Here is a 23,498-nt window from a genome sequence, read left to right as displayed (position 1 = left end):
ACATTATTCGAAGAAGATACACATATGTAGTCCCTATACGCGCGATCGCGATTCCTTTACCGAACGCTGAATCGTGTGCTTTGCTCTGCGACCAGCGTGAAATCGAGTTAATCCGGGAAACTTGGATTCGGTTTTCGGTTCGCGTCTCTCATATTTGTTCGCGCGCCCGCGCGCACGCGTTTCTCGCAACCGAACTCGAACGAAAATTAAATAAACATTCCAACCGGCTACCGCGATGAATTTCAGTCCCGCCGACCCGAGAATTTCGAAGCTACGTGATCGGGATACAATCGCGTGCTTCTCTTTGCCTCGAGTGTTTACTAATATTTCTAAGCTCTTTGCGCAATTTACAAGATTACTATATTCATACTTTTCGAATTACGTCAACTAAAATTTTGTTGCAAGAAAGCTTTCCAATTATGGCGTAAACTTCGGTGCGTGCGGAGATGCTATCACTTTTACGCGTGTCGCATTCATCGGAGCCAACAAGCACGAGTACGGAAAAATATTGCTGCTCGATAGAGCAACGAAAACCTCTGCGAGATTCCAACAGAAATATTCCAAGATTCATGGCAAACGTCGGGTAATTGGGACGCGCTTACTCGAGCGAAAACTGCATGCCGAGGCGAGAATTCGTGACATTTCGTACATTCGCCGGGTTGCAACTGGTCGCAAGAATGTACATACAATCGAAATGAATTCCCAACGTCGACGTCGGCGTCGGCGTCGGCGTCGCGTTGCGCCTGTTTTCCGCCGCGGCGCGGCGCGGGCGCACCGTTTGACCGAGGATAAACAAGTCGAAGCGATCCGGTGTTTTGTTTCGCGGAGAAACCAGCAAACGTGGCCGGTACGCGGTTTCACGGAACCGCTCGAAAAGCACGCATAGATTTCGATTTAGCAATTTATCTTATATTCGTTGCTTCTCTCTTGTACAAAAAATTGCAGTTATAAAAAGTTTTAAAATGTTTACAGGGTCCCGTTATTGTCGTGTTTTTATTTTCAACGGAACAGCGTTAACCGCTCGGATCAAGTTGACTCCTCTGGATTTTGTTAAGCGTTTAGCTCGATCCATATTCCCTTTTCCTTTCTACCAAACTACTTTCTCCAAGAGCTCATCACGTTTCAGCTTACCACGGACGTGGATTTGCATAATCCAGGTTTTCCACCGGCCTACAGAACTCCACCAGGTCTTGATCCTTTCTTTCCCGTCCCTTCTTCTACTCCCTTTTCCAATTCCGACCATTCAACTTTCTCCGACAGAGCCTTTCGCATTTTCCATTTTTCCCAAGAAATCAACAAGGCGATAAAGGTCGAAATGTATCTAGCACATATTGTTTTTCTACAGTAGGTAAAAGTAATGGTGGACGGGATCGAGGAGTCAGTTTCAATGAGAGCCGAGCGAAGCGATTGAGTTCAACGATATATTAAATCCTCGCATATTCTCGAGTTGGTTCCCGTAGATTATTTGTCGACAATGTTCCCCGAATCCTTGGTGCCGCGAAGCAAAATCATCCACGGTTACGCTCGCGAAGACGCGGAAACGTCTGATTGCGGCTGGCTAAATTTGGTCGAGTTTCCACGTCTCGAAACCGTCGAAACGAGTGTCGTCTTCAAAATTGACTCTGCAACCTCGTTTCTCGCTTAACTGTCATGTTGCATGATATTACTAAATCCTGGCATGGAAAGACAAATAACGCAGCCATGTACCGGAGAGACATTTATTTCCGCAAAAGTCAAACGAATCGCGGTCTCTAGCTCTCTTCCCGGAGGTAGCAGCCCCGGTTGCGCTAGATGCGCAAACGCGTTATTGCCTAGAGGAAAAAGAAAAAAAAATTGAAGAAGGATCGCATTATCGTCACCGACATTCTCGAAAAACAAGCAACCTTGACAGTTTCCGTTTTTAACCGTCGCGTCGTCGTTTTCCAAGTATCAGAAAATTGTTTAAACTTGAACTTTCAACGAACGAGCATATTTTTTAGCATTCGTTGTCAGTTATTTCGCGAAACAGAGCATTAATCCATGGTTCGTTCATCTCGATAAGCGACTTTGAGACCGTTGTTTTGCGAACGGTGAATACGATGAATATAAATACATGTGTATAATACATAGTATGGCGAATGGTATTTCAGCCAAAAAGGAAACGGTCGACGCGACGCGACGCGACGCGACGTGCAGTCTTGTAGCGCGAATGAATGATTCGTAACGTAAAGTGACTCGTCTCATATATCATATAATAAACAGCGCGCAACCGGTGCTTAATTTTCAAAGCACTCCCGAGGGTCCAAGACTAAACTAGTTTCGCCTCTAGTTTTACACTGGCATCGGACTAATCTAAATTAATGCTAGCACGGGGCCGATCTACCAATCGGGGAGCGTTGCAAAATATCAAGCAAAGTTTGTTCCGACGGGAATGGGTGGTCTAGTCCGTTTCGTCAAAGTTTCGTCAATTTTCCATTGTTATCGAGGAAAATTAGTCCGCCATGGTTTGGTGTTTCTATTTCGATGATTTTTGGCAAAAATTTACTTTTATCGCAAGGTGTAGAATTGGATCGATCGGAAGGTCGCGGGTCCGAGTAAGGTTGTTCGATTAAGATTGTTAACCGTTATTATCGCGTCGCTAAACTGTTGTTGGGTCTAGCTTCCGCGACTAATCCTCTGCCGGATTAGGCAAATTAATCGCTGTCCACGGTAGGCGATTGGTTCCGATATCGGACACGTGTAATCTGCTCCGGCCGCGGCGCCTCGGTCCCTAATTCGAATTTTAACCGAGCGAATAACGATAGGGTAGGTCGCGAGTTCGGTAATTAGTCTCGAGCCTGCGTCCACCCACTGCAAACGCTTCGGCGAGTATCCATATTTGCCTTTAACAAATAAGTGTTACGATATTCACGACAGTGTCACGTTCTCAAAGCGAGTACCTAGTTGCCGGCACGGGCGATTTGCTCGTTGGAATAATCATCAGCTATAGTCTATACTCTAGCTACGAGCGTAATCGAAACGCGAAAAGAAACGATTTAGCGAACACGCTACGTGTAATCCAACATTTCGACTACAACTTGATGATAATATTTCAAGAATGACGCGCGAATAACTAAATTTGAATACTCGATTATTCGAAATTTATTGTTAGTTTGTAAAATATGAGAAATGCAAGTTATTCTCATTTAATAGTTGCCATTTAATGCTCGGTATGGTCTATTATTAGATTATTAGAGACGATAGCGGCCGAGACGAATGTAATTACCGATTTAGTAGATTGGGCTTACCGGGAACGTTGCGCGGAAGTGGTCGCGTTTACTTGTCGCCTCGAGTACCAAAGTGACGCTAACTTGTGTGCTCTAACGGTGGTCGACATCTGCCGATGATAACAATAGAACCGTAATTAAGCAACCTCTGACGAGACTAACGTTATCGTCTTGTCGATCAAAGACAAAGTCTTCCGTCCTCGATCACGCCCGATAACCGATTTCATCGATTTTCCGTAACCCTCTCGCTCAACGAGGCGAACACTTAAACCATCGATTGGCGGTATCGATATCGGCTGCGCCTGGGTCAATGGATGGACACGAGCTAATTCGTTGCGTAGAAAGTATGTAAAGCAGCCATGATTACCGTAACTCGATAGCAACGATTACGCTGGATTTGCTGATTAATTATTCGATGTTAATGTGGCGTTGCATCCCGCATAAATTAAGGCTGTTTCGTAGACTCGCTGGTAATTTGCGAACACTGGATCGAATTACAATGTCGTTTCGAACCATCGTTCAACTTGAACGCGAATCCATTTTATTTGTTTTTCAAACAGGATCGTAATCGTAATCGTAATCGTAATCGTAATCGTAATGAAATTTGTATCGTATACACAATATTTAACGATATATACTTTTATACGGATACGTTAAATGTAATAACGTGCTGGTATCGACTTCTTCGCGAGGGTTCATTTTTGGCACCGACCGACGCAAAACCATACCAGCTAGTGGCCGCCGTCGGCGGTTTTCGCGTAATATTTACACAAGAGCTAAATGGTCGCAACGGGGCTAAGCGTCAAATACGTTTCACGCGTTTATTTCGCACCCGTGTATTTACATTGAGCTCCGGTAGAATTGTTGGCCTGTCAACGATATGAATTAATATCGATACCGGAACTAAAAAATGTTGCGATCGCCGTTGCTAAATAATCGCATCGGGTCGGGTGTGGCAAAATTTGGCTGTACGTGCCGTGTCGAGACACGTCTGTATCAACTTTAATCGTAATCGTAATCGAATCGCAATTCGGAATTTATACTTAGGTTTACGGTTACGTTTAACGAAAACGGTGGATACTAGCTGGAGCCAATAGTTGGTCGTGCTCATCGGGATGCTTCGAAACGTGAGTCGATGTAAAATATAAAATTGTCGATAATGAGATTTCGCGGAAATAAGGGGAGTAGAGAAACGCGAGTTAAAAGTTCCAGTCGGAGGATCAAAGTTAAACAGATAAAGTTGGACCGTTTAAAAGTTAGTGTCGACACGAGACAGTTAAAGAATTATAGAATCAGGAGACAAAGAAGCTACGAAGCACGGTTAGCTCGTTAAAAGTCCATTACCTTCGCGATGATTCATCTCGAGCTACTCTTTCATCGCAAAATAATCTCGCTTCGGTGTTTAGACTCGGCGCGGGCGCGCGTTATTTCGTCGGTGGTACATTCGAAGATAAGATACGTACCAATATTTGGCAATCTCGAAACGATTCGCGGTACGCGAAATACGTTAAAAAATACGTTAGGCTTAAAAAATAACTGTGGGAATAAAGGTCGGAGATGTGGGAGTAAGATTGGGATCAGATATTCTTGCTGGCGTAGTCGCGAGAATCGGGTTCGTCGACACAGTTTCCAAACAATATCGAGACAGGGCGGAGAGTTGCGCCAAAGAGTGGTAAGCATACGGTATAATTCACGAGAAGGGCTGATGTTTACGGCGCGCGCCGCGCCGCGCCGGTCGTCGACGCTAACGACCTTCACACCAGCTTCGTCGAGCCGACGAATAATTCAGTGCTTTAATTACGACGTGGACCCTCCGGGGTAGCTCAATATTGCACCCGGTGCGGCATACCTGTCGGTAATGTTTCTTTGCTGTTGGTTAGGCGCGCCAGTGTATTTGTTACGATCCCCTGGAGAAAATAGAGTGGAACCTAACGTCTGCGTCGACGCGACGAGCGAGGTTGTTCGCGTGTCACGTGGTACCCGTTTGTACGATACCTCTCCGTTCGATATTTTTATTTCGATTAAAAAAACATTTCTTTTAGCGAAATTAAGAGAAAGGATAGCGCTGAAACGAAAACGATAAATAAGATCCAAAGGTTGCGTGTGGAGGAAAAATGGATTCGATAGTTGCGGAAGGCTGTGTGTTGTTATCGCGATATTCGAAAGGGGGCGGCCGGAGAATCCGTGCAGTCGCAGTCGTCGAGAAGCCAGGACGCCATAATTCCATCTGGCCGATAAAGCAAAATTTCCACGACACGTCGTAATTCTCCCGGTTCCACGGCAACCCGTTCTAAATTCGGTGTTTCGGCGTTTCGCCGGGCCGGCCGAGCCCACCTCGACGTACCCGTTATTTACAAACCGAACCTTAATAAGCACACAGGGGCTGGCAACCGGTGCAATCACGGCGAACCGTTATTCAAAGTCTACGGCATTTCCGGGCAGATTCGGTCCGGCTAGTAGCTGAGCGAATTTTTGTCGGCGATCGAAACGAAAAATGCTTCTTACGTTGCAAGCGACGCTCGTTAACGGGCAAACCATTTTCTTTGCCGACGCGGAGACATCGACGACTACACCGCTGGACGAAACGAAAAGTCGTTGGTCGTCCGTCCTCGATCAACGTTACGGGGTAGTCGAATAATACATACAGGTATATAAGGAAAGGCTGCGAGGAAAGCTTGATTTGAATCTAGGCTAGCTGTAAAGTTCGTTAGATTTAAATATTTATGAGATCTGGGTGGAGAGGCAGGTCCCAGGTCAATTTGAAGCCGGAGGAAAACGACTTTGGTTCTTTATTCCCGCGGGGACGCTGTCGTGACTGGGAGCGAGAGGACTTGAGGACTCGTAAGCATTCGGGCCGTACTGGGAACGCTGGAAAAGTTTCCCGGCCGCGGATTACCAAAGACGACGACTACCAAAGACAAATGGTGGATTTAATTGGCCGAACTGTTCTTGGAATTGGAATTTTCGTTCGCGGTGCGCGAGACGTCGCCGCAGCTAGACGGCGGCGTCTCGTAACACCGCGCTGTAAATATTTAACCTTTTCACCGTCGCATTGGCGTATATTGCAGATTCTTTGTTTCCGTTGCTTTCTTTCTCGGAATCCTTGGTTCTAAAACACCTCCGATCGTTACATTTTTTCCGCATCCCTCCCTACCCTGCCGCTGTACTTATCAATTTTAACGTAAATAATTGGCAACTTTCGATGCCTTTGCGACAGGGACAGTTGCGACACGAGCGATTTTCCAGCAGATCGCGTGACATGGATTATAATTTACTCGTAGCAGCAGTTCTCGGGCCAGTCTAACGGCAAACGTGGCTCCAACCGCGTACGAATATGCGAACGAATTTATGGTCGTCTCCTCGACACCAACCGTAGAATAAAGCCGGACGCTAGAGGCCGAGCCATTATTTAGACACGATCCGATTCGGTACACCGCTTCACCACGCGAAAGCGTATCAGTTTTAAACAATTGAACTCGCGACAGGAACGCGACTCCAATTTTACATAGAAAAGAACGCGTGACGCGATCGTAAATATCGCACAATTTATGCGATCCGGCCAAGAAGCACGACATCGCTTCGTATCGTACGGTTTCGTGCTTCAACGATTTATACGCGATACGAAAATGAAGTTTTAACCGTTCCCGATATACACACGATACCTTTACTTTTAGTTATTAGTTATTACTAGATAGAACGAGGCGACTCGGATTCGTTCGAGACCGAGACATTGGTACTCGTTGGCCGAAGGGATATCGATCAACGAACCGATAAAACTTTGACAGCAACGTAAATCAATGGTCGACCTGAGAGTTCCAGCACGGTGGATAACGATAGCCTAACACGGATTCGGTAGCGCTGAGAAGCCCACGGTGAGTGTCCTACGGACCAACCAACGCCAACCAAGTCTCGTTCGCCATCGAATCGTACCCGTACATCTCTTAGGCTTTCCTCGCCCTTGGGATTCCTTCTATTTTACGAGGTCGAGCGCGCCATTCTACCCGAACTCGGAGAACCGCAAATTTTCTTCTTGGTTCTATACAAATGTTGTACCGTCGTATTACGTTTAAACACATCTCGTTCGAATTCACGCGAAACGTCGATCGCGATTGTGAAATGATTCGTGCGTGAATCGCAATGGTTACACGTAAACAAACATAAGATGGAAACGTGCGATTCCGTATCGGCGAAAAAGTAATTCGCAGGTCAACGGTTTCTAGGAAATTGGTCGGTCGACGTTACCATTCGGTGGAATAAGCTGGCGAGACTCGGTCGGAGCTCGCTGCAACTCCGAAAGCTTGGCGAGACGGGAAACGGTTCTCAGACGGAAGGCCGAACAGAGCAAAATGTCTCGTCGAGCGAGGACTTTACGACGGGCCATTCCGCGAAACGCAATTATAGGGCTCGATTTTCAATTTAACCAAACGAACGTAATTACCTTAACGCAGGCCACCTTCCGCCGTGGCCGGACGGTTCGTGTTTCTTTTAATCGGCCACGACAGAATCACCGAGAACATTGTCGGTCGTTGAATCGGTTCCATGGAGTACGAAGAGAGATCTTGAACGGAAAGGCAAACGAACAAGTTAGAGCGAAGAAGGAATGCACGCTTCGAGTGGTGGTCGGAATTACCGGTAATTTCCGGCTAGTACTTGGCTATTGGATGTCGGGAACGAGAACAGGGAGAGGTGATCCCGTGGAGAAAAGAGGAAAACCTGAAATAACGATCACGTGCGTTTGCGGACGTGTACCGAATGTCGCCTCTTGTCGATAAGATTGCAACGATTCGAATAGCGAACCGAGATATCCTGCATTTCGTGAGAAGATGTTCGGTTTGGTTCGTCCTATTCCAGCGCTATTCCTTCCTTCCGAGTCGGCACGATTTTAGGGTGGGTTCTGAGAGGGGAATCGAGAATTCTTTCTTCGCGAGTGGCTAATGGTTTTAGAGAAGCACGCTCCGTACGATACCGCTAACCCGCCTCTTCTTTATACCCTCTTTCCGCCTCGAACTGACCACTGTTCGCGACGCGACGGAACCCAACGTAACGCAACTTCGATTCCGAAATACTTGGCAACTCTCTAATTGTAAGAACTCGAAGCGCGACCGAGTATCGCGGAATTCGAAATGTAGGAAGGTACCGCGTAGGCCAGGTCGAAGCATTCCTCTAGCCGGGATAATTCCTGAAACTCCCAACGAATTTCTAACCGGTGCCCGCTTTACATAACTGAGGCTACGACTCTGTTCGAGCTCCGACGAATCGCGATACTCCATCCTTTGACTCCTCTTTACAAGGAAACGAATTGTTCACGGTTTAGCCGCGAGTTTAACGCTTCGGAATTGCAAATCCCTCCTCTCGAAGTAAACGCGATAAAGGGCTCGCGAAATCTTGGCCCGTTTCTTCGTCCATTCCCGAGGCGTCGATGGAATGCGAACTCGGAGCTTTTAGCGACCGATCCGATGGTCGAGAAACACGAGACACCGTTCGTTAGTCCGTTACCTTTACCCCTTTATCGCGTCAATTTCATTTAAACGATCGAAAAAGAAATTATTTCCCGATGTTTCGTGCATCTCGAGCTTAACCAAATAACAAACCGAATCGTCCGAGCTATTAAATGTCTCGTTGCGACATCTTAATTGCGAAGCACGATCAATCAAAAAGTACCATTACTCGTGAAAAATACACTTCCACTCGTATTTCATCGTGAGTAATTAGTAGTTTCCCGTAGAGAGGTAAAATCGACCGCGGAAAACATAAAAATCTAGTAAACGCGGGGGCGTCAGCGTTCACGAACGACCGTAATTATCATCACCCCTGCAGTTGCATTTATTACGCTCGGGCTGACTAACGAGCCCCTTTTTTCCTGGCACGATCGTCGAAGGAACTCGGTCAACCTCGGTTCGGATAAATCGTCGCCGAGAAAGCTGACGAATTATCGAGAATTAATTCTCCGGGGTCAGCGACGCACGACGCGACGACGACGACGACGACGTCGACGCGTCATCGGGCTATGTCGTTCATCGCGAAACCCTATTTAATGGGCCGCGTTCTGCCAGCATAAAATGGCTCTGTTTCAAGAATATCCGTTGTTACCGAGGTTCGCGGTAAGTACAAATATCGCTAACAGTAAATACTCTAGTGTCCGTGCTAATGGTTAAATCGATAACATTAACGTTTGCGTCAACGAGAATCCTTTTATTGCTTCTAATCACATTCGCATAGCGTACTCGAGCAAAAGCAGAGTACCGATACACCCCCGAAACCCTTAAAGCGCGTATAAATTACCGTTCGTTGTAAAGAACGACTTGGAGAAAATTAATTCGAGTGCAATATATCTCAAGTATCTTATGTTCTTTGAACGAACAACGTTACGTAATATCCGCGGTCGGTCGGTTGGTTTATTTAACTGGTCGATCGATTCGCTCGAGCTTTCTCTTATTGTCCACGCGAAATTACACCAAGAAAATCCCGCGGAAATAATTACGCGAACGCCGTTAATGCGAAAGCTTCGAAGGAGAAACGACGCCGATTCCGATGCGGGAGGCGAGAAGAGAAGTAGAAAAGTATAGAAGTAGAGAAAAGAGCGCGAGCGGGCCGAAAACTGCGAGACCTCTCTCTACGTGTACCGACCCCCTCTTTCTCCGATTCCCTTGTGCTGTGAGCATTAAACAAATATTACGAGCGCTAATCGCTACTAAAAGCTTTGCCAAGTTTCTCGCACGTTCGATCGGGTTGCTGTGTTCGCGATACATCACCGTGGAACCGACTAGAAGCTACGCTCTAGTTGAGTCGTAGCTATGCGTTATTCCATCGATTGAAAATTTTACAAATTGCTATCGGTCGACAATGTCACCGATACGTATCATCGATTCATGCATTATTGGCAAATTGTTGTTATTCGACGTATCAGGGGACACGTAAAAATGGCCCCGTTTGGGAGAATCTCGCAATTAAAATATTCATTTAATTCTCTTTCGTTCTGCAAAACGGACACATATGCTCGGCGATTATCGATTCACGCTGATTCGTTGAACAAATGTTGCAATGAAAAAGTTCCGTCGTTCGCGTTACAATAAAACGGCACGTGTGGGCTGGGTTAGCGACAGCCGAAATTTTATCGGTCCCCGGTGGACGTGTACAATACGATTATTCCGGCACTTGGTTGACCATGCTTTATCAACTCTGACGTAGAGATGGAAAGGCCATTTCATCCTCGACCGACGATTTCATAAATCGTTGTTCGTTTAGCCGTTCTATCGCCGCCTGGTATTCCATTGGGAACGTTACAACAGATGGAGTCAATTTTCTTTCAATTTCTCGAATGAACCGAAAGGTGACGGTCCACGAATCCAAACGATCAAATAAAAGCTACAACTCGGAACACTGTAGATGTAGAAAATGTATGGTATACGGTAGAATCTTTACGATTCAAAATCAACTACTAACCCGATAATAGAAAAGCTCAAAGTACAAAATCAAAGAAAGTTTAGACGTTCAACTAATCGTAAACAGAAATCGGACTTACTAACTTGCGAGTTGCGGCAAACAGCTCGAGATAGAGCACACGTTGCGTTATTCTTTTAATCCGAAGAGACGAGATGACACGAGAAAAGTTTCGGCCCATCGCGTCGCATCGGCGCGACGTCGACGTCGCGTCGCGTCGAATACAAAACGAGGTCGTCGCTACTTCCTCTATATCCGCTGGTCCTAGCGAAAATGAAAATGTTCCGTAGTCGGAAACGACGTCCACGGGCTCTTTCCAATAAAGTCGCTTTCCGAAGTCGTTCGGAGAACGTTTGCTTTACGTGCGAAAAACGTTAGCCCGTTTGCGCGCTCGAGGCCTTTTGTGGAATTGAATTACCTCGAACGGAATGATTTTCTTTCATCGAATATCGACAAAGGCTCAGACGAACACCAACAGTTTACAACGTCGCGATTATCACTCTCAGTGCGCGAAACATTTCAACTTTCCAGCGTGGATACGTCGTGGTATTTAAAAGAAAGCTAAGAGAAAAAACACAGAATACGCTGAAATTTTAGGCGCTTTGTAATATACCGAAGGGACCGGCAAATTGATCGCGTTTTTTACACGATCATCAAACAAGAGAAACGAGACGAAACGAAACGAAACGAAACGGCTGGAAAATACTTGTACCTGTATATTAATGCGTTAATTTGTATTATAAAATAATTACATACGTATTAACGCAACGGTTATTTCATTTCTGGTTGAACGGACAGCTACGCGATGCACATACGTCGATAATTTAATCGTGGTCCAAGTATTTGCAGGCATGCGCGCGAAAGATGTAAAACGAAAAACGTAAAACGAAGATTCCGAGTGATCGTGATCGATAACCGGAACATGTTATTTTCCGAAAGTAGTCTGTTCTCGCGAAAATGCCATAAAAGTACCGACGAATGTCTCGTGTCTTTTGTTCCTTCGGACGGAACATCGGTTACCGAATTTTTTGATCGCGCCGGAAACAGTGTTTGCGGAACGCGGATCGGTTACGAAGGAAATTCGGTGGGTGATCGGAACTGGTCGCGGTCCGGCGGGTATTACGACGGCGATTAAAACATTAGGCTCCGTCGTAAACGACACTGGTGCTTAGCACGGAAGAAAGTACCGATGGTCAACTAGTCTCTATAAAAGTACGTTGTCTCAGGGTATCGACATCCAGTTGTTCATAGGATACACCAGGAAATAACGGCAACATGGCGACGATGGTAAGTTCCCTTTCGTTGTCAAGCATAGTTGACATGTTGATTTCGTTTTGGGTAAAAATAAGATATCTGTTTGCACCAAGCTAAGCTCAAAATGGAATGCTCGTTTAAAATTCTTTGCCGCGTAATGGCTAAGTAAGTGGAGTTTTTGTTCGAATCGGATGAAACGCGTCGTAATAGTCCGTTTTGATGCTAAGAAAGAACGTGCCGCTATACTGGATGACCATAATAGTTGCAATCTATCACAATCTAACAGGAAATTGATCGAAATCACTTGCGAATACCTAAATCGGCATACATATTTTTTATTCGTCATCTATTATTCGATGCGTTCGAGACAGCTGACCTTGCTGATTTTCTTCGCAAAATTCAAGTTCGATTTCAATTCTCGTTTAGAGTTGGCTGACGTCTCCAGCATCCCTCGGCGAACCACGCGATGCGACGCGACGCGACGCGGTAAGAAAAGCAAAATGTGCTAAAACGAACCCGGCGACAATTTACCGAATATTATCTCCGGCTCTTCCGCTCGGGCGTGTTCGTTTCGCACGGGCACGACAGCGAGAAAACGCGAGAGCGCCATGCGCCAGCCAAAATGGCTCGCGGACCTCGACGGTGTTTTATTGTTTCGGTTAGCCGAGCTAGCGTCCGGCGCGCGAGCATCGTATCATAGTAAATTTACTTGTGGCTAGGCGATTTTCGAAAATTAGTATCACCGCTCCACCGTGCCCGGTGCTTTCGTGCTCGTGATCGAATTATATAAAGTCCGATAAACGCGATACAAGTAAATAAAAAACCGATTGTTCGGTTAATTATCAAGAATATCGTTTGATCGAACGATGCGATCATCTACTAGGCGATGATCGCCTATTCAAAGGAAATTATTCGTTGGCGATAGTCGAAACTATGTAGGTACATATCGATTAAAAGCATACGCAAAGCGTACTTCTAAAATGTTCCGTTTCTTTAATTCGAGGCGTTGGTCTCAGCCATCGGTCTGCTGCCGGTGCTGCTGCTGGTGATGCTGCTGACAGTCGTGGCTGGCCAACATTTGAAACCATTGAATGAGAATCGACCGCAATTGCAACCGACCAACCAGAAATTAGCCGATTTCGTCAAGGTCCCGCGACAATTGCCACCGTCTCGTCTGTTACCGCACCGTGACTTCGGGAACACGCTCTCGAGCACCGAGAGACATCTCCGGAAACGAGAATTAGGTGACCTTGCAGCAAATTTCCAACCGCTAACGCTGCCCCTGGTCGTTGGAGCACCCTTGCCGCTCCATCGAACTGTTTTCGAGCCGAGCACCAAGACCAACCGCGGTGTCGGTGTCGGTCGCGTTAACGAACCGACGACGGGGACGGCGACGCCGATAAAACACGCGATCGAACCTCGCGTTACCTTTGTCGGGCCACAGATCGTTCCCACGCAACGAAGAATATACGACAATCACCGCGCGGCTTCGTTTTATCATAGCCACGGTCATCGTCACGGGCATCACGCCCATCACGATCATCATGCGAAACATAAACACGATCACGGTCACAAACACCATCACGATCACGAACACAAACACGGACACGAGCATCACAGCGAGCACAAGCATCACGAGGAGCACAAGCAGCATCACGATCACCATCATCATCACGGGCACGATCACCATCACGGTCACAAGCATCACGAGGATCACAAACATCATCACGGTCACGAGCATAAACACGAACACAAGCACGGCCACGATCACAAGCATCACGGACAACACCATCATCATCATGGTCATCAACATCACTCGAAACACGAGCATCACGAAGAACACAAACATCACGCCGAGCATCATCACCACCACAAGCACCATCATCACAACGAGCACCACCACCATCACGAACATCACCACGTTAACGAGCATCATCATCATCATACGCACAAGGAAACCGAAAATCACCACCACCATCACGGTCACGAACACAAGGAGGAACACAAACACGGCCACAAGGAGGAGCACAAGCATCACCATGGACACGAGCACAAACACGGACATCACGAGGATCATCACCACGGTCATCACGAGGACCATCATCACAAACACGGCCATGAACACAAGCACGGTCACCACGAGGATCATCATCACAAGCACGGCCACGAGCACAAACACGAACATCACGAGCAACACCATCACGGCCATCACGAGGATCACAAGCACGACCATCACGAGGATCATCACCACAAACACGGTCACGAGCACAAGCATGGCCACAAAGAGGAACATCATCACGGTCACCACGAGGATCATCACCACGGCCACCATCAGGATCACAAACATCATCATCACGAGCATCACAAGCACGGCCATGAACACAAGGAGGAGCACAAGCACGGCCACGATCACAAGCATCATCACGATCATCACGAGGAACATAAACATCACGAACACCATAAACACCACGCATCCCACGAGCATAAACACGACCACTCCCACGAGGAAGCTCACAAGCACGTCGACGAACATGGTCACGAAACCCACCACAAACATCACGAAAATCATCATCACTCCTCTTACGAAGGACACGGCCACGAACATTTCAAAGGACTCGGACATTACTTTGATGCATCTCAGAATCACGAGGAGTACGTGTTTCCGGAAGAAAGCGAAACGATCGTTGCTAGCACACCGGTCAACGATATTCTTAAAATTAAGAAAGACCCGGAACTGTCGCCAACCGTCGAACAAACGGCACCAGGTCAAGCCTAACGGTAACGGTATATAGTAATATAATATACAATAATATATGAAAGCTGGATCGCGGTATTCGAGTGCATCGCGTTCTTAAAGAGAGCTACGATACGATCAGAATGGGAAACTCATCGACGGATGTGCCCAATCGGCAAAGAGACGGCCCAGGCAAAGAGAACGACGCCGATGCCAACGCTTACGCCCTACGCCAACGTCGGCGTCGCGATCAAAATTACGGCCGGATGGCTGCGCGCAGAATCGCACAACGATCAACGTCCCAGCGTGTGCAATCCCGCACAGTCGCGAAAACGTGGCGGAAACTCGGTGATCGTGCTGCTTATTATTTTCCCACACAATTAGTTGAAACTCGTGCAAACGAATGCACGAAAGTTAAGAAAAAGAAAATAAAAAAAATAAAAAAACTCATTTAAACTTTACTTTTATAAATGTTTATATTTACTTATGTTTTTGTATCCGCTATACTTCAAATCCCACAGACCTGCAAACTTTTCAGAAAATTAACATTTTCGTCTTACCGAAATTCTCTCGTAAGCCATAACGGTAAATTCCCTGGAAATTGTTCCTCGTTAGTCAGCCTCGATTGTATCTTTGTTGACGACTCTGAAATATAAAGTTTTCTCAAGTTTACGATCGACCCCGTGCCTCTATTAAGCCCTTTCCGGCTCGGTAGCAAAACTCCGATAGAAGGAACGGTCCGATTCTAGTTTCGAACTGCGACAACGTTTAAACTTTGCTCTCGAGATGTTGAAATTCCGACAGAAAACGGAAATGTTTCGTCCAGCGAGAATTCACGGGGGAAATAAACCGAAAGCTCGACGTGGTAAATATGTAAGGCCCGTTTAATGAAACGTCCGAAAGGTAAGGTTCAAGTCGGAACAACTATTACGGTGTTTTTAATAATGAAAGACCTTGAATACGTTCCAAACAGCTTAAAATAAATTCATCATACCGGCGTAATCCCATAATACAGCGAAACTCTCCGCGTTCTCTTCGATAAGTCGCCGCGCCGATCCGAACAAGTCGCGGAGAGTGTTGTAATCTCGGCTTTCAGTTCCTGATATCGATTTAAACTCTCGTCTCCGACAATGAGCTGCCGACCAACATTGTCGACAATGAAACAAGATTAATAGGTAGAGGTACGGATAGATTCTCTATGTCTAGGATTGTACAACGCAAAACGAAACAAACTTTTTTTCATTGTTTATTCGTTTCCACAGTTGTTTGATAATTTCAAGTATTTTGTAGCATACGTATACTCCTCGTTGTATATTAGTAAAAACAAAACGATACCTTTCAAGCTAAAAATACGCGCGTAGACGTCGCGTCGGGGTCGTATGTTTACACCTATATTCGCGTTAAGTAACTTTTGAATATCGTAGACGATATCGTTACCTCATTGTCAAATAAACCAGAGACACTTATCGGGAACGAGGACGAGTTTGGTCTCGTTCCGTGACCTCCGTCGAAACAAACGAAAGTTTCGTAATGGAATCGAAATATGCACGGTCTGAAATTAATTTAGGGTTCGCAGATTATTTTTCCGCGATGTCGAGTCCCGGTGCCGCTTTACCTTGTAACTTTCAGCGAAACTCTAATATTCTTCGTTATCGAGTCGAATTGAAATCCGATCGATCGGACGATGCGATAGTCCGACTGGATGGTTCCCCCGTGGAAAAAGTGGTCGAATTTAACGATCGTTTGCTGCACGACAACACTCGATAATTCAATTAGAAATTCAAATGTTTGTCTCAACTAGACGGTGACTGTAGCTCGAACGGATCAAGAAATCTCGCAAAAGAATAAGAGGCTTACGTTTCTCGTCGAAAGCTTTCGAGGAAATTATAAGAGTATCGAAGCGATGCGTTGGAGGGATGCGATGCGACGCGATGGTTCGTCTCGCGAGCGAGTAGAGCTGTGGGAAAAGTAACGAAGCGAATCGAGAATCGATTCTCCAACTAAATTCGCAAAACTAGAAACGTCTGCCGACGAAATGGGTTAATAAATCGTTCGACGCGATAGATTCTGTGAAACGAAGCGTGAAAGAAAAGAAAGAAGAATGGAAACGAGAGGGAGAAGAAAGGGGGTTGCAGAGTTTGCGATCTTGAGATTTAAATTGGTCCGGTAAGTTTATCAGCATGCATTGGCCGGTGCTTTGAAAGAATTCCGACGGCAACGGTCCTTTTTCAGTTTTAGTTTTCTTGTCGCTCGAAGCCGCGGAAGATAAGCTAGAACGACGGGAGTCGAGTAAATCGAGACCCGAACGAAGAGTCGAGGATTGCTCGAATCTCGCGTTACGCTCGGCCAATTTAACACGCCGAATTCTTTTTCGATCTCTTCCTCGAATCGAGCGTTGTTGGTCCACTGCTCGAGAACGAAACGCTTTTACGAAAACTTTTACGAATAAATTTATTCTCCTCATCTTTTGTCGCTGTGCAGGTTTACAAGGTATCGCTGTAATCGGGAAAGGGGTAACAACAACGGAGCGCAGATGTCCCTCGCGAGTACATTTTGCCTTAGAAAAACTGTCAAAGTTCAAAGACAACCTTACGGATTCGAAAGAAACAAGCGGTAGATCGGAAACGAAAAGTTAATATATGAACTGGACTAAGGAAAGTTGGCGGAAAATTGGACGCGAATCGACATCGAAAACGAAGGAATTCTAATAAAATGAGATCGACGAGCGGCTTAACGCAAATCGCGAATACAAAGTGCTCTTTCGCGGAAGCTAACGGTACAAGGGTTCGTCAATGAGAAACCATCGCGTCCATAATTCAGCCCGTAACCGACAAACGGGTCAAAGGAGAAGTCTTTTTCCACGGAACTCGTGTTCTCGACCGCTTAACGAGAGAGACAAAACGAGACGAGATGGGACGAGGTAGCTACGTTCGGAACGAAGAAAACAGGAAATAGGATGTCGACGGCGAAGAAGAATGGAAGCACGAAACGAACGGGAACGGGAACGGGAACGGGAACGGGAACGGGAACGGGAACGGGAACGAAAGGGCTGTTCAGCTGTCGCGTCGCATGCAAATGTGCGACAATCGTTAATCGCAAGAAGGTTATTTAATCGTTTTAGAACGAGCGTCTACCTTTTTTCCCGAAATACTTGAAATCGATGCAACTGGACGAAAAGTTGCAACCCGAGAACCGATCATAGTTAGAATTGCAAAATTAATTTGAACCAAAGTTTGGCAGAAAGCGAAGAAAAGCTTGAGAAAAGTTGAGCCGGCGCGTCGGCAGGGTGCAGAGAGGAGACGGACCCGATAGTTACGCAAAAGAAACGTAAACCAGCGGCAACGCGACGCGACGGTCAAGTTTCAAGTGCTTCGTCCCTTTTTCCCTCGAGTTCATAAATAATTCACTCGGCAAATACTTTAATTGCGCTAAGCATGCTGGAACGATGCCACGGGATAATGCTGCAATTTTCAGCCGTGAAACCACTTTCTTTTGTCTTCCGTCGCTCCTTTCCTTCTTTTTTTTCACTACCGCGTCCAGCAGAGAGCGACAGTCGGCCAGTTTTCAACTTTAACCCGATGTCAGGGATGGCTTTTCGCGGAAAAACACGGAAGGGAATTACAGGAACGCGGCACTCGTTCATGGTCGGATAAGAATAAGATTACTTCCAGTTGAACTTTCACGTTATTCCTTTCCGTTTTCTTCGTCATTTTCGCGAATGCGAGTTCATCGCAGTTGGCCCGAAAAATATTCGATCCGTATAATCGCAGTTCGTTTCGAGTATTCATAGAAAAGCGCAATGTTAGTTGTAACGCGTTATCTATTTAACTCGTCAAAGTTAATTTTGGGAAACCGAAATACTCGCAGCGAATGCAACCAGTAATACCGAATGAGGAATAATAATTAACAATTAAGGACTAGTTAATCGTGCCTCGATGGTTGTTACTCAATCCTTTGACGGTCGCCAAACGACAGATAAAAAGAAAGAGTAACATTACCGGAGAGATACGAGACGAGGCGTCGGCGTTGTCGTCGAGGCAATTGGAGGAGAAAACATCGTGAAAAAGACGAACCGTTCAACAAAGAGAGAAAGCTCGATTTCTTTCGAACAAGACCGTTCGATAGACACCATTTTCCGCCACAGACAAATCATCGCGCCTGACAAAGGAAACGTTTTTATCCTGGATTCTTGTAGCATTTGCCTCTGTTGCGCAAAGGCATCGTCCGCGGCTCTCGCTAAAAACAAATTGCCCTCTCGATCCAATTGTAAACACACGATTCCAGCCGAATGTGTCCCAAAAAAACTTAATAGTTTCGTATCGTCTTCTCGAGTTCCGATGAAATTTTTCATAACATTGGCTACATAAACTTTACGCGGCAAAGTTAAATAAATACTTTCTCTATCGTTTCCGATTAAGCGTCGAAAAGCATCGCGACGTATAGGTTTGCGTTAATTTTCCCTCGTCCTTCAGTTGCCAAGTTCTCGAGTATTTGACTAGGTGTAAAAGTTTGACGGTTCATCACGGTTAAAAACATTGCGACGGGACTCGAATAGACTCGTAAAAATCAATGGTAATTGAAGCGATAACGGTAACTCGTACGAGACACGTTTCCTTGTTGGCGGTGTTGATTCCTCGGCGAGAAATTTGGTCAGACGAGCTCACGGACTCGATGAGAACGCGCGTCGCGCGCAACAATTGGACCATCAGGAGCAATCGTCGGGTATTTATCGATAATCGATTGCGCGCTAGACCCCCCGAGTCGCGAACGATTCCATTCTCTCGGAGGTTATCCTTGTCTTGTAACTTCCGCTTCGTCGTTCTCCCTTTTGCTCCCTGTGGCTCTCCCTTTGTTTCTCCCTTCCGAACGGTAAAGGCCCGTTCGGATGCACGACCGAGTGTTTCAAGGGGAATTCCCAAGGATCCTGTTTCAAGGTTTGCGTAGCTTTCAGCGGGAAACCCTGACGTCCTCTTCGTGTTGCAACAAACGATTACGCGTGCACGAGCTTAAACAGGTACTCGAGGAACGCTCTGCGTGCCTCGGGCTAATTTCTCACAGGTGCGGCGCGCCTCGATCCTGCCAGAAACGCAATCTGGCACCTGCAACGCGCGCGCACACGCGTCTATTGTACGATATACACGCGCGCCACGCCTCCTATCCTCTCGTTTCGTGATCCGCTTCACGGATAAATACCGTTATCGCGACGCAACCCGTACCCTTTCGATCCCCAACCGAGACATCTTTGTTCTTAATCTAGCCAGGATAATTTACGTTGCCATCGTTTTAATAATTCCTGTCAACCACTCGCCACTTTGCCAACGGAACACCTTCAGTCTGAGAAGGAAACCCGACGATGGACACACTTTACAGACCTTTTAATTAACCTTCGAGTTGTCGACTCGTACAAGAAACGAGAATAACCGTCGGCGTCGGTTATCGTGTTACAGAGGCGACGATACATGTAATCGAAAAGATGCGAGCAACGAGTAATTTACAAAAGCCACGATAAATCGCAGGAAGCTTGAAAAATAATCCAAGCCCGGAATTTTCAATTAAACTCGGACCTCGTTCCGCTTCCGGAGTACCGTCCCAGGAGAACGCATCGAATATTCTCTGGCATCGCGATAGGTCGATACAATCGATATTCGACCAGCCAAGGTAATGGCAGATATCGCATAAAACGGATGATATCGTTACTACACGCCGAGATCGCCAGTTTGGGCGTGGACGCGGTTTCATTCGGTCACCGTTTCATCCCTGTTCCGAAAACATGTAGATCGATCCGTGTATATAATCATTTTCCACCTGTGTTTTCGCGCCACAACAACATTATATTTTTCAGCTACCGCTAACTATATGGAATTAATGATTTTGTACGTATAAACAAGTTAAATTCCCTCTCTGGCAGATTTCTCGAAACGCAACGCAAAACCTGCTCGAAGGATAAAAACGTGTAATTTTGTTTAGTTAAAAACTGGTCTCGCAATTCTGGAAAATAATTTGCAATTTCTCCACGACAGATTATAAAGCAGTGTCACGCCAACTGCCCGTTCCTCAAAACTGTAGCCACCGTCTATCTCGTAATTTCCTCCGACGAAATTGCATGCCTAAAGGGAGCAATCCGAACGGTTAAGTTTTTTATAACGTTAACGTCGGCTGATGTTGTCATTATCGCGTTGGCCTCGACACTTTTCCCGTAGACGTGAATTTTAAGCGTAGAAAACGTTACGTCCGTTCTGGAAACGTCTAAATTTGATCGCGACTACACCTAGACCGCGCACCGGTTTCAGTCGGTGCCGAAGGGCGTCACGCCAGTCACGCGACTCATCGTCGATCAGGACAGACAAATTATATGTAATACTTTCGCCGTCTACTCTGTAATTCGATTACGAAACCTTACGCTACATCCTTTACGACGCCCAATTTCTTTTATAGGATAACGTCAATTACGAAATCGAATACGCGACTATTCCTTTAAACCTCGCGTCGGTCGCGAGCCGTCCGCGTTCTCCATTGGATCAGCGCCAGTCTCCAGGAGGCTGTACCGAGCAAATTGCGTCCGCTCGGCCACGCCAAATTGACCAAGAACGAAGGGAAAAAGCCAGCGATTCGGGAAACGTGAAAAATCGCTCGTTTCCGGACCAACCAGCGCCAGCGCACCGCGTGCTCGCACCATCCGGATCGCCGACCAGAGACGACCGATCGTTGCGACACGCGTCGCTCGAAATTTCCCATACGCGGTTAGCGAGCTTGTTTTCGAGCTTATTTTTATGGAAACACGATGACACCGTATCGTTTCTCCTCGTTAACGCGATACGATGATAGTTATTCGATCGCGGGCGAGGCGGGGCTTGAAAAATTTGTGTTGCAGGTTTTTTACGAGACCCGTGCATAACGCCGATTCTATTTTAATGGTTTCAATAATCATTGATAAATTTGATCAACGCGGAACAACAGCGATGCCGCTTCGTCGTAAAATGAAAATTCTACGTAAACATTAAAACGGACGCGCCTAACGAACAGTTTGAAATTTTGTCGAGCAAGTCATCGTAAATGCACGTAGGATCGGAAAGAGTCTACCGGAGCGTAAGAAAGTGGTCGACGAGCCCGTTCGTACGTGGCGTGTGCGAAACACACAGGACCCATCGTGGCCAAGCAAACGTGGAAAACGTTAACCTGATTTATGGTCGAGGCTCGCGGAGCCTTTTCGGAATTTGCATTAGACCAGGAACAAGACGAATGAACGTCTCGGTGTCTAGGGGTAGCAAGGGGGCCGGAAAACGAAGAGATACGAAGACTGGAGACGGATGCGAGAGGAAGATGGAAAGGTAAAGAATATATATATATATAGAGAGAGAGAGAGAGAGATTAATCTGTGCTAACAGATTCAGGGGTAACTCGATACAAGTTGTGCGATAGCTCGTCCAGCCGAAGGACTTCTAAATGTCCTTTCCCCTGCTAGCAATCTCAGGTGGATCCGTTTGTCAGGCTGGTGCGCGCGAAATTAGATTCGTCCTCTTCAAACAGCTGATTCGGTTCGTTTCACGGATTTTCGTGGCAACGCAACCTACGAGTTCCAGATTCGTAGACCCTCCGAAAAAAGTCATGGAATGACCGAAGGAAACGCGAAGGAGGCTCTCCTGGTGTACGCGGTACTATCTTCGGAGATTTAATCGAGTTCCATCGACTGCAGCGAAGCTATCGCGTTTTACGATCGAGCCGAGACCCGGCAGTCACCTGGACCAGCGATGGAAATGAAACTTTTCCTCGCGGCGAATCAAGATCCCGAGTCAGAGGCGTCTCGTTTCTTCCGTTGGAAGGTTAACCTCGATAACGTATCGGAGTTTCGAACCCCTCGAGAGTCTAAGGAAACGTACAAACCAGGGGAAACAGACGAAAAGATTACCGAACCAAGACGTTTGCCCGTGAAACGTTTTCTTAAACGTCGGAAAAAGGAACCTTGACAACAACCAGGTTATAGATACGCGAATCGTGCTAAATCCTAACGATCTCGTTTCGATACGTACCACCTATAGAAGATGTACATCTCTCGTCCCTTTGACAAACTATCGTCAAAGGGATCCTCTAACCGGAAAAATCGCACGCGGAATATCCAAGTTCGCGTAACTGCGATGACGCGAAAACGCCGACGCCGATGTCTGGTTTTATCTCGAGTTTTCCGCACCAGGCCGGAACAGAGTTGGCGACGATTCGAAAAATACTTCATTTCGCGTTGGTTCGGTGTCGGCGTGCTCGCCGAATGCGGACGAGGACCGACGCGAGATCGGAATACGAAGCATCGAAGGGGCCACCGTATTCGAGGAGAAAAGCTGAAGATAGTCGAAATATTCGAGTTTTTCGTTATAGTTGAGGACTCTTGCGATATACGATAGCTACGTATAGAAGAATCTGCGAGGGTATCTAGTAGTTTTAGTTTTACTCGACTGTATTTTCAGAATCTTTTCCAATCGTTTCCGAATGCTCGTTGCAAAGAAGAGTAGCCTGGAATTTGTAAAAAGTTGCGAGATGAGATCTCGCGTGGTGTCGTGCGGTCGGGTTGATGTGAACGTGGTCGCCGGATGCGAAGGAGGACCGATGCCGATGCCGATGCCGACGCCGACGTACGATCGGAATACGGAACGTCGCACGTCGCGCGTCGCGCGTCGCGTCGAAGGGGCCAACGGTTCCGGAAGAGGAACCAGATACAGCCTCGAGTGCAACAGAGTCGATCAAATCCCACTGGAAGAGAGGAAGATCGCGGAGAAGAACGGGGGCGCCTGCGCCCTCGGTTGTACCGAGTTTCTGCGTACGTTTCCAGCAGTCGG

General features: G+C 46.6%; 1 protein-coding gene across 1 annotated transcript; it reads left to right on the top strand.

The window, feature by feature from the left end:
• Nucleotides 1-11,960: 11,960 nt before the first annotated feature.
• On the top strand, nucleotides 11,961-14,854 carry LOC128873645 (sarcoplasmic reticulum histidine-rich calcium-binding protein-like). Its single transcript, XM_054117342.1, has 2 exons — nucleotides 11,961-11,972; nucleotides 12,943-14,854. The coding sequence occupies exons 1-2, from the start codon at nucleotides 11,961-11,963 to the stop codon at nucleotides 14,713-14,715; spliced, it is 1,785 nt and encodes a 594-aa protein (XP_053973317.1). The 3' UTR covers nucleotides 14,716-14,854.
• Nucleotides 14,855-23,498: the final 8,644 nt, after the last annotated feature.

Source organism: Hylaeus volcanicus, chromosome 3 (assembly GCF_026283585.1).
Source record: "Hylaeus volcanicus isolate JK05 chromosome 3, UHH_iyHylVolc1.0_haploid, whole genome shotgun sequence".
In the NCBI taxonomy this organism is placed as follows: domain Eukaryota; kingdom Metazoa; phylum Arthropoda; class Insecta; order Hymenoptera; family Colletidae; genus Hylaeus; species Hylaeus volcanicus.
Note: the sequence above shows the minus strand (reverse complement) of the source record. Positions and strands in the feature narration are given on the sequence as shown.